We start from the raw sequence: 11,434 nt of genomic DNA on the forward strand, positions 1-11,434 counted from the left end.
TCCTGGCTCATTCGGACCCAGTCCTGGATGAGCATAGGACAGTGGAATGGATTATTCGGGCAGTGTTCCCAACCCTGTTCCTGGAGACTGTCCCAACACAACATGCTTTAGATGTCAAACACACTTGATTCAACTCATGAGCTTTTTAGTAGTGTATTTAAAGACCTGGGGCCGTATGTATAAAGCTGCTCAGGGTAAAATTTTAGTCCTAAGTGTGTCAAAATTCTAAGAATGACGTAATTTTATTCTTATTCTTAGACTTAATAAGAGTGATTCATAAAGGTTCCTAAGTGTTAAGACTAGGTCCCAGCTCCTAAATTATTTAAGAGAGCTGAAGAGGTCTCCTAACCTAGTTAGGAGTAACAAGATGGCAGCACAGAGGAGGAAACAAACACTTTCCAGCGAAGATATGACATAGTGAACTCACCTTTATGACGTCATGGGAGAGTCTCGGAATGTACATAAAGTTTGTCCAAGAAACTGATTTTGTTGCTAGGAAGTGTAGTGACAAAAATCACTAAATTGGCAACACTGGCACACTGACTACAAAATAAGTTATTAATATTTCATTGGTCCTCTTGTTATTTTTATTTTTTTTAATGACCCCACATTTCACTTAAACCACTAAAATACAAAGGGGAAAAAAACACTGACCAGTGCTGCCAACTGCTTTCAATTCGAAAGTAGCTAAAACTGGTCACTTAATGTTGCTAGATGACCTCATAAAGGTGAGTTCACTGATCTATATTTATATTTATATAGATCAGTGAACTCGCCTTTATGACGTCATGGGAAAGTCTCGGAATGTAGATACTAAGAATTTTTTGACACTTAAGTCAAAGCTTAAGACTATTCTTTAGAGCATTTCTGAGAAGTTTTATACATACGGGCCCTGAAATATATTAGATGATTACTGTTGAGGGGCCCCAAGAATTAGGCAAGAAGTTGCTTTTAATTAATTCTGATAGCCCCAGGTGCTGTACAATTTGGATGTTTCCCTTGTCTGAATTTCAGGCTGGAATCTCAGCTAAGTGACTTGGAGTAAATCAGGGCCCGTATTCACAAAACATTTTATCTTACCACTAAAAGTTTTTAGCTACGAGTTTTCTTTTAAAACATATTCACAAAGCTGCTGAGACAAACTTTTACTAAGGAATAGAGAAAAGTCTTAAGCTACACTAATTTAAAAATATTATATATATATATGTATGTTATCTAATTGTCAGCCTGTATGCTTCTTGTAAAAATTTGTGAATATGCATATAAACAGTCTTTTAATTAACAGAGTAGAATAATCATGGCTGATTGTAAGACATGCAAACAAAAAAGAAAACCAAACTGGACTCAAGAACAGCTGTTACTTCTTGTCCAATTGGTTAATGAAAACAAGGATATAATCAAAGGAAAATTTGAAGTTGGGATAACCTCCAAAACCAAAGGCGATACCTTTTTAAAATCACATTATCGTTAAATGTTTCTAAAACGTTTACGTTCCGAGGCAGATTGCTAGCAACTGCCATTTTAGGACAGTTTGTGGTTTGGTCTTAGTGACTTAAGAGTCCTCTTCACTACTCCTAACGTTTCAGATTTAGGAGCTAGTTTTAGTGCTAAAACGCTTTGTGAAATACTCTTAAAGCAAAAAATTTAGGAGTCCTAAATTTAGATCTGTCACGCCCATTATTTTAAAGATTTTTTCCTAAATCGGCGAGTTATGAGCTACTTTTAGCTAAGATGTTTTGTGAATACGGGCCCAGATGTGTTAAATCAGAGATATCAAACTCAGTTCCTGGAGGGCCACAGCCCTGCAGAGTTTAGATGCAACCCTAATTAAATGCACCAGATCCAACTAATCAAGTCCCTCAGGCTTATTTGAAAACTACATGGTATGTGTGTTTGAGCAGGGTTGCAAATAAACTTCAGGGCTGCGGCCCTCCAGGAACTGAGTTTGACACCCCTGTGTTAAATAAAGGCTGCTGCAGAACCAGGATTGAGACCACGACATGTATCCAATGCGCATGCGCACGCTGAAATGCGCGCACTCGGATCTTTTCTCATCCTAAACTAACTTTTTCTCGTTAGTGCTGATCTGATCTGTCTATCGACAGTCTGCAGTCATGAGAGTCCCCATTTAACCCAGACTGACCGTCACCAACACAAGGAAGGTAAGGAGAACTGTTGCTAAGCTACCGCTAATTTAGTTAGCAACACAATCAAAAACAACAAGACAACAGCGACATTTAAGTGTGTAAAGTGGGTCGATGTTTGTCGGTCGAGTGTGTTATCGTCAACTTTCATCTCATAAATGTACGCCAACGGTCCCTGGACTTTAACCGCATCACACAGCAGATAAGACAATCAAGTAAATGCAGGATATTTGTTTACAGTTCAGATGAGTTGGTTAGCCACCTTGTGAAGCTAGCGGAAAGTTATCCGACAACAACAAGTTTAAGTCTCTAACGTTAACCTGTTAACGTTACTATGTGTATCAGTATGACTTGTTAGTAAGGCCTTTAACGGAGTTAGAAAAAAAATAAGGATAGGATGGAAAAAGATTGATTGCTTACAGATTGTTCATTTTCACACAACTGCTAACGTTAGCTGTGATGCATGCTCGCGTGGCAAAGTGACTTCAGCTGGATATGCCTCGATGATTTATTTAATCTAGTACCAGTTTCGGACTTTATGTAAGTGGTAGTGTGTGTGTGTGCGCATAAATGGTATTTGGACTAATAAGGTTAGGTTTCAGCCACACGTGAAAGATCAGTTTGAAACGGCGTTACCTGACTGCTCTTTGTCCATAAACGCCTTGCCTTTGAGCGTTTTCTCATGATTAACATGATTTTACATCGAATAACTGCTTTAATTGGTGTTATATGAGCTCTAAAGAACAATGTGCGTTTACTATTGGGGTAAATAACATGACCCCCTGGCCCCTACCTGGGACAAAGAAGCCACCCCTTGCTAATCTGGTTTATAATTTAAAATGTAGTAACTGAATAACCAGTAACGAAGCAGAAACCAAGTGAAAAAGATTAGTCTGAAATGTACATTTATTCTATGACTTGCATACAGGCATAAGACTGTACTAATGTTTAGTTGCTGATATTATAGTTGTCATAATAGCAACACTAATTATGACTAAAAACAATTAGAGGAAAAAAAGTTTACTCAATTAGCCTATAGGTTTTAATGCACATTGAGGATGTCAGAAATGTACATTTCACGGAATTATTGAATAACAACGCAATGAATTGCAATAAGTGTGTGTATGCATGCACACACACACACACACACACACACACACACATATATATATATATATATATATACACACACTACATACATACGCAGGCATACACACACAGCCATTCAAAAGTTTGGGATCAGTAAGACTTGATGTTTTTTAAAGAAGTCTCTTATGCTCATCAAGGCTGCATTTATTTGATCAAAAATACAGAAAAAAACAGTAATCTTGCAAAATGTTATTACAATATAAAATAATGGTTTCTATTTTAATATCCTTTAAAATATAATTTATTTCTGTGATGAAAAGCTGATTTATTATTAGAATTATCAATGTTGGCAACAGTTGTGCTGACAAATATTTTTTGGGAAACTACGACACTTTTTTTCAGCTTTCTTTGATGAATAAAAAGTTAAAAATAACATTTATTCAAAATATGAATCTTTTCTAACACTAAATCTTTGCCATCACTTCTTAACAATTTAACACGTCCTTGCTGAATAAAATTTATTTAAAAAAAAGAGAATAAAAATTTACTGACCCCAAACTTTTGAACTGTAGTGTATATTGTTAGAATACAAAAGATTTATATTTTAAATAAATGCTCTTCTTTAACTTTTTTTTTTTTTATTCTTAAAAGAATCCCTGAAAAAAAAAAAAGTATCACAGGTTCCAAAAAAGTTTCCAGCACTGATAATAAATCAGCATATTAGGATGATTTCTGAAGGATCATGTGACACTGAAGACTGGAGTAATGATGCTGAAAATTCAGCTTTGCATCACAGGAATAAATTTGATTTTAATGTATATTAAAATAGAAAAACGTTATTTTACATCATAATATTTCACAATATAAAATTTTTTCCCCCCCTGTATTTTTTATCAAATAAATGCAGCCTTGATGAGCATAAGAAACTCCTTTAAAAAAACATTAAAAATCGTTTTGATCCCAAACTTTTGACCATATAAATAAGGGATGGGCATTCCAAACAAAAATATTTGAAAATTGCTGGGTATTATTCGATTATTCAAAAAATCTCACCCCTCCCCCGCATGCACGCACAAACACCCATAAACCGAGAGAGACGGGATTCGTGCGTTCAATCTGTATGTTAATCTGTTTAATTTAGAAGATAGGCTACCTTAACTCAAGCCATAAAATGATTGTAACGTGCTGAAACATTAATATAATAAATATAACCGAATGACAGCACTTATTAACATAACAGTCCGTCGATTAGCATAAATCAACTGTTCATAAGGCTAAGATATTTCCAAAAAATGGAACCCCTAAAGGGAATAGATACGAGATGGGAGGGAAAAATATACGTTACTTCAATATCTTCTGTCGCAATTATATCATTGGGCAATTATACTGTATATAAACAACGGGCATCAGGGAGTCGTTATTAATATACGGGGCATTGAAATCGCTTATGAACGCATGCTTGTTTTTCACTTTCACTTTCGAGATTCGCAATCACACATATGGAGCAGCACTCTGCAGTACTTACCACACGTTTTACAAGATTAGATGTTTGTCAGTGGTGCTCAGGATCGGCAAATCATTCGCCATCTTCCTATCAGTCATCTCTCCTTACTGTTTTTGTGGTAAGTGAAATTTTATGTACTGTAATGTAACAGGCTGCCGTTAGCAAGCGGCTAACCATGTCCCTTTAGTGGCTCCGTAGAATGTGTTATTTGTTGTCCGCGCCTTTCTGAGTACAGATTCAGCCACACCTCTAACCCAGTCGGGGGTGTTTGTGGTCCACATGGAGCTTTTATTTGACATAGTCCCAAGTTACTGTAACCGTTATATGCTACGCAAGTCGTTTTTTTTTTTTATTACTTGCAAGTCTACAGTGTGCACGTGAGACAATGTGTTCTTCTGTTGTCTTTGACAGCTTTTAGGTGCGTTATTGGCAGCGCCACCCGCTGCTGACATGAACGCGTCACCACCGCATCAGTACGGAAAACATGGGGCAATTTAAGACAATCGCATAACCTATTCGATATTCTAGAATTAAATCAACTAATCGAATATTTGAAAATCGTGACCCATCCCTACTTTATTACATTACATCAATTAACTTTAAGACTTTTGACTGACTAAATGACAGAAATGTTGGTATTCAGATGAAATTAAGAAGAACATAGCCATTCATTAAATGTGTTTTGAGATGTTTTCAAGAGAAAAGTTGGGGTTTTGTAAAAATAGTTGTTTTACTTGCAATAAAAAGTAAAGCAAGTTCATGAAATGGTTTAAAAACGACAACTTTTTATGTCTTGTATCTGTATAAAATGTCACCCATATTAGACCGAATCTGACCTGTACTTTAAAAGCCAGTCATGAAAGGTCGAGGATGAAGTCTCATGTTGCAGCTTAAAAAAAATAGGCTGTAGGCCTATGTATCAGTTTTGTTTTCTTAGATTTTGCCCCTCACACATTGTTCTTTATAGACACAGGCAATTGTTCATAATACAACTATAATCTAAGCTTTAAGATGTATTCATTCATTAACTAATAGCAGAATGTGGTATGTCCAGAAGTGATTGAAAAGGGACACTTTTTGGCATAGAGGTGTTTCCTGAAGTTCAGAGTGATCATTATACTCAGCATATTTACTCTGCTTTTCGTCTGTCTTTGAACTCTTTCATTTTAACAGATGGACCGAGAATGTAATGTAAAACCATCACATCCCTAACATTTATGTGGTGGTGAAATGAGCAGAGTGAGTTGACTCAATCACACGATCATCACAATGGCTCTCACCAACACCATTATAACATCATGGAAACTGCGTGAGTATAAAGTTCCTGGTCATGAGACAGCAGAATGTTTTAAATAGTCAAGATCTTTGTTTGAAGTTGTGGTAAATGTGACTGGCTTTTATTTTGTCATGTGTTGTTCAGAGGAGATTGTGGCTCATTCCAGCAATGTGTCTTCACTGGTGTTGGGGAAAGCATCTGGTCGCCTGCTGGCCACTGGCGGCGAGGACTGCAGAGTCAATATCTGGGCTGTCAGCAAACCAAACTGCATTATGGTAAAACCCTCTCTGTTATGTTTATTTGAGAAATAAGTGTCTCACAGCTATTTGATGCAGTGTATGTCTGTTCTGTAGAGTCTGACGGGCCACACCAGCCCTGTGGAGTGTATCCAGTTCAACTGTTCTGAAGAGCGTGTGGTGGCTGGTTCTCAGTCTGGCTCTCTCCGGCTTTGGGATTTGGAGGCTGCTAAAAGTATGCGGTTTGTGCTGCAGCTTTTGCATTTTGGTTAACATAAAATCTAAATTAAGAAACGGGGCGATTCTCTTGAAAATCTTGTATCAAAGCTAAAGAAAATGTGGAGCGAAAGTTGATCTCCAAAATCAAGAGAAGGGTCCCACTTTATATTGGATGTCATTAACTACTGTGTACTTGCGTCAAATTGTTAGGAAAGGCACTTAATTCAAAGTGGGTGTGAATTTAGAAATTATATTTTGAAGACCATTAAAAAAAACACAACTCATTACCATACTGAGAAAAAATATATAATAATTCAGTAATGTAAAATATTCTAATGGTCCTAAATATAGACTTCATTTTATTTATGGTAAAATTGCGTCTTTAGGGTTATAGGGTGAAATATGATGCACAACTTTCTTGACACCCTTTGAGATTCACCCAGTCAATGATAATTGATAAGTCATGGGCAAAAATGTGTCTGCTTGCTTTTGAATTGATGTTCTGCACACTAATGGGGCACCAGGCCAATATTTGATGTAGAGATGGATGATTAAGAAAAGCAAATGCAGTGAAATGGCATTCCTCTCACTTTCTGGGATGATTAAATGAACCTGTTTGGTGGGAGAGGTCCCGTAGTGATCCTTCCACTCTGATCCATGAAGACATGCACAGGGGCCATCTGACCAGAAACACTTTCTGAGATGGACAAATTGTTCAAAGTATGTTTATCCACAGCCTAATTAATTTCTTTGTTTAAGTTCTGCGCACTTTGATGGGGCACAAAGCCAGTGTCTGCAGTCTGGACTTTCACCCCATGGGAGAATACCTGGCGTCTGGCTCTGTGGATAGCAATATTAAGGCATGTTAAATGCATTTGACTTGAAAGTTGTATAAAAAGTTGTGCTTTGAGTAATTAAAGAATTTGATTCTTACTCATTTATTACGGTTTACTGAGATTGTGTATTTCTTCAAAGTTTAATTTTCTTTCTTTTTATTTTATGTCTAGTTGTGGGATGTGAGAAGGAAAGGATGTGTGTTCAGGTACAAGGCAAGTACAAGACTGATGTTGGATTTGTGTGTGTCTGTAAAATCAGAAGCCTGGCTAATCACCCTTAACAATCGGTTGTGTCTGAGCACATGATTAATCTGTGGATTAGTGAGGTGCTCTCAATCTATCTTGCTCGACTATTTTGTGTAATGGTGTGTTTTGTCTTGTGTTGCAAGATTCAGCCTTTGGTTTATGCGCTTTCGCTTTAAAACTGGATTTTCTTTTTTCTTTTTTTCTTTTTTGTTTAAAAGGCTTTAAATGCAAAACCATTAAAAGTGTGCCATTTAAAGCACTTGTTTAGAAAGTGTCTCATTTATCTGGTACACATGCACAAGCTCTTAATGAATGTGTTGATGGCCTTGTTTATGCGGTTAATATGAATGTGTCTCTTGGCAGGGTCACACTCAGGCTGTGCGGTGTCTAGCCTTCAGTCCTGATGGGAAATGGCTTGCTTCAGCCAGTGATGACAGCACAGTAAAGGTAAGACCTATGCTGAACATCTTAATTTTGGACCTTATCTTGCCTTGAGTGGAGAAGGAATTGTTTTTAATGTATACACTCATTCTGCTCCCCATCTAGCTGTGGGATCTGATAGCAGGCAAGATGATCACTGAATTCACATCACACACATCAGCAGTCAATGTTGTGCAATTCCACCCCAATGAGTACCTGCTCGCCTCTGGGAGTGCAGATCGGTACTGAGTGTTTTTGTGTGTGTGTGAGAGGTTGTGTTTGTCTATAAATAATGTGGCTTAAATTAAACCTGTTAAGTGCTGCTTTTGCCCAGCTTTATTCTGGCACCCTCTTTATGTATTTTGTGTATTTGCTGCAGGACTGTTAAGCTGTGGGACCTGGAGAAATTCAACATGATTAGCTCGTCAGAGGGCGAGACGGGAGTTGTGAGGTGATTATCTGCTTTCCAGTCTGGATATGTTTGTTTTTCTCTGACCCCGAGCTGAATTCTCTGCCCTTTTTTTTTTTCTTTTTCTTTTTATTTATTTTTATTTTTTTCTTTTTTTTTTTTCTTTCAGGAGTATATTGTTTAATCCTGATGGTAGCTGCTTGTACAGCGGCTCGGAGAACACACTACGAGTGTATGGCTGGGAGCCTGACCGCTGCTTTGATGTAGTCCATGTAGGCTGGGGCAAAGTGTCTGACCTGGCCATCAGCAACAACCAAATGGTTAGTAATTTTTTTTTTTTTTTTTTTTTGAAAGATGTTGATTTTTTCAGTAAGACTGCATTCAGTTAATCAAAAGTGACAGTAAAGACATTTCTACTGTCAAAATATTTCCATTTCAAGTAAAAGCTTTTCTTTCAAACTCTATTCATGAGAATCCACGTGAGTGGGAGCTGTACTAATTTGTGAACTAGCATTCTTCTTGCTTTCTGGGATGATTAAATGAACCTGTTTGGTGGGAGAGGTCCTGTGGTGACCATTTCCACTCTGATCTCTGAAGACGTGTACAGGGGCCATCTGACCAGAAACGCTTTCTGGGAAACTCTTCTGGAGGAACGTGTTAAAAGGCGTTTTAACAGTGTCTGTCATCTGTCAATAGATTGCGGTGTCCTACAGTCAAAATAATGTGAGCTGGTACGTCGTTGATCTCAACCGAGTGAAGAAGTCAGGATCTGTGATCCAAGGGCTGATTCAGGACAAGCCGATCCCAGCTCCCACATCTGCACTGGGAACAACACTACGGCGGAATTACGAACGACCCACTACATCCTGCACTGGACAGGAGTGAGATTCTCTTTGTCTTATGGATGAATGTTGCATACACTCATGTAGACCTTAGAATGTCACTTCTGGAAAAGACCGTCAGCATGGTGTTTTTTTTCGCTGATTGTAGCTTAAACGGGGCATGGAGTTAACCAAAAGGTTCCCAGTGAATGCATGAATTTAAATATTTAGCTTGAATGCTGTTGCTTTGGATAAAAGCTTAAATCTAAATGATGTGTGGTGTTTTTATTATTATTATTTTTAAAGGATGCATTAAATTAATCAGTGACCAGTAAAGGCTTTTACGTTGTTACAAAAGTCAGTTTCACAAATACTGTTCTTTTAAACCTTTTTATTCAAAGAATCCTGGAAAGACATTTACAAATAAATGCAGCTATTGTGCGCATGAGACTTCTTTCAAAATCATAAAAAAAAAAAAGCTTACCGACCCCAAACTTTTAAATTGTGTATCTCTATCTTAACATGTCATAACAGTGCAAAAACCAGCTTTTGAGTAGGTTTGTCTGATATTTTCAAATGCATTTAAGGATGCTGATCTTCTGTGCTTCGTGTAGGATGAAGCAGAGTTCAGAGGCCGATCGCCGGAGTCCAGAAGGAGAGAGGAGAAGTCCCAGCAGTGAGGATGAGAAAGAAGACAAGGAGAGCAGTGCAGAAATCACCAACCCAGAAGATTATAAAGAGATCTTTCAGCCTCGCAGTGCCATCTGTGAGTTTTACTTGCACAAAATTAGGTTAGACAATTTTCACACATGCTGCTTCACATGTGCCACGGTATATAATCTCATTTGCTTTTGTTTCTGGGTCTTTCCATCCTTTTCCATGCAGCACGTACTCCACCTAAAAGAACAGAACCTTTCACAGCTCCCCTAGAGCACTCTTTCTCAGAGAGTGTACTTGAGAAACCTGGCCCGGCAGTTAAGATTGTAACTCCAGTAATAGACAGGGTAGGTTTTCCATTTCTTAAATGTCTCTTGATAAAGTAAGTCCTAAGTGTAGGCTGTGATTTATGATGATTGTTTGTGTATTTTCAGGCAGGACAGTTGAAAGGTCCCATTACCTCCTCTACTCCAGTTCAAAGAGTGGAACCAACAGTGATTGCTGCTGCTCCCCGTCCAGTAGCAGTGGTGACCACATCAGTGACCTCTCCCTCTCGTCCTGTGGTTACAACCACCAAACCTAAACCTACAGGAATCATCCTCTCAACACGCAACGAGCCAATTGGCCTCAATGCAGGGGACTTCCTTTCTGTGAGTTCAATGGATGTTTAACGTTGCTGTCTAGCACTATTGTTCCCTTAAGATGATTCACTTTTGTATTATGCTGCATTCGTGTCATGTCTAAATTGCTGTAATTATTAGATAGAGATTCTTGGAGCTGCTGGAGCTGTTCACGACCTTTTGATAATTTTCTGTTTCTATGTAGAGCCCGACCGATATGGGTTTTTTGGGGGCCGATACCAATATTAGGGAGTAAAAAAAGACAGCTACCGATATATCGGCCGATATTCTTTGTGTAGGCTATATTATAGTACAGTATAGTCAAAAGTCACTTCCCATTCGTGTGTCCAAACTTTTGACTGTTACTGCATATAGAATACAGTATATAGTAGGGCTGCACGATAAATCCATGCGATATTTAATGCGCATCTTATCAGTAAAGCCATTCTTTAATCAGCGGTAAATCTCCATCACCTGCGTGCTTTCACATTGAGCAGCATTAACTACACAGAGCCGTTGTTCACTGACGAGCTGCGCAAAACCACGTTCATATTCGTGCAATTTTGTTGCGCAGCTCGCATGCGATTTATCGTGCAGCCCTAATATATAGTCTACATAAACAGAATATATATACATATGCATTTTTTGCAATAACTCAAATGTGGTGATCAAACACTTATAATGATGTGACAAACATAGGCCTATGTAATGGAGGCAGGGTATTTAACAAACTTTATTCAAAATGAGTCTGACATCAGTGCACTTAACAGTAAACTTCACTTATTATAAATAACTTAACACAAACAGAACAAAATGTATATAACTTGAATTAAGAAATTAAACAAGGTAACTGTGTAGGTCAAGCAGGCTACTGCCAAACCAACAGGGGCAGGTTTATGCAGGAAGCACAGCTTTTCCAAATGTAAACATCTAAAATGAATAAATAATAATAATGAA

At 37.9% G+C, this 11,434-nt stretch overlaps 1 protein-coding gene across 3 annotated transcripts in view; it reads left to right on the forward strand.

Annotated features, from left to right (window-relative positions):
• Positions 1–1,908: 1,908 nt before the first annotated feature.
• Positions 1,909–11,434, forward strand: part of LOC107695340 (katanin p80 (WD repeat containing) subunit B 1) — a 14,802-nt gene continuing 5,276 nt past the window's right edge. Inside the window, exons 1-14 of one of the 3 annotated variants that reach the window (XM_016495202.1) lie at positions 1,909–2,162; positions 5,911–6,046; positions 6,158–6,288; positions 6,367–6,484; positions 7,228–7,328; positions 7,476–7,517; positions 7,914–7,997; positions 8,097–8,212; positions 8,350–8,421; positions 8,549–8,699; positions 9,076–9,260; positions 9,815–9,966; positions 10,086–10,204; positions 10,292–10,507. In XM_016495202.1, coding sequence (XP_016350688.1) covers positions 6,007–6,046; positions 6,158–6,288; positions 6,367–6,484; positions 7,228–7,328; positions 7,476–7,517; positions 7,914–7,997; positions 8,097–8,212; positions 8,350–8,421; positions 8,549–8,699; positions 9,076–9,260; positions 9,815–9,966; positions 10,086–10,204; positions 10,292–10,507 — 1,527 coding nt within the window. In that variant the 5' untranslated portion in view covers positions 1,909–2,162; positions 5,911–6,006. Of the gene's footprint in view, positions 2,163–4,835; positions 4,856–5,910; positions 6,047–6,157; positions 6,289–6,366; positions 6,485–7,227; positions 7,329–7,475; positions 7,518–7,913; positions 7,998–8,096; positions 8,213–8,349; positions 8,422–8,548; positions 8,700–9,075; positions 9,261–9,814; positions 9,967–10,085; positions 10,205–10,291; positions 10,508–11,434 lie in introns of those variants that run through there. The other 2 variants (XM_016495204.1, XM_016495203.1) reach the window with 2 other exon arrangements.

The sequence above is a fragment of the Sinocyclocheilus anshuiensis genome, unplaced genomic scaffold, assembly GCF_001515605.1.
Source record: "Sinocyclocheilus anshuiensis isolate Anshui unplaced genomic scaffold, SAMN03320099.WGS_v1.1 scaffold282, whole genome shotgun sequence".
Classification (NCBI taxonomy): Eukaryota; Metazoa; Chordata; class Actinopteri; order Cypriniformes; family Cyprinidae; genus Sinocyclocheilus; species Sinocyclocheilus anshuiensis.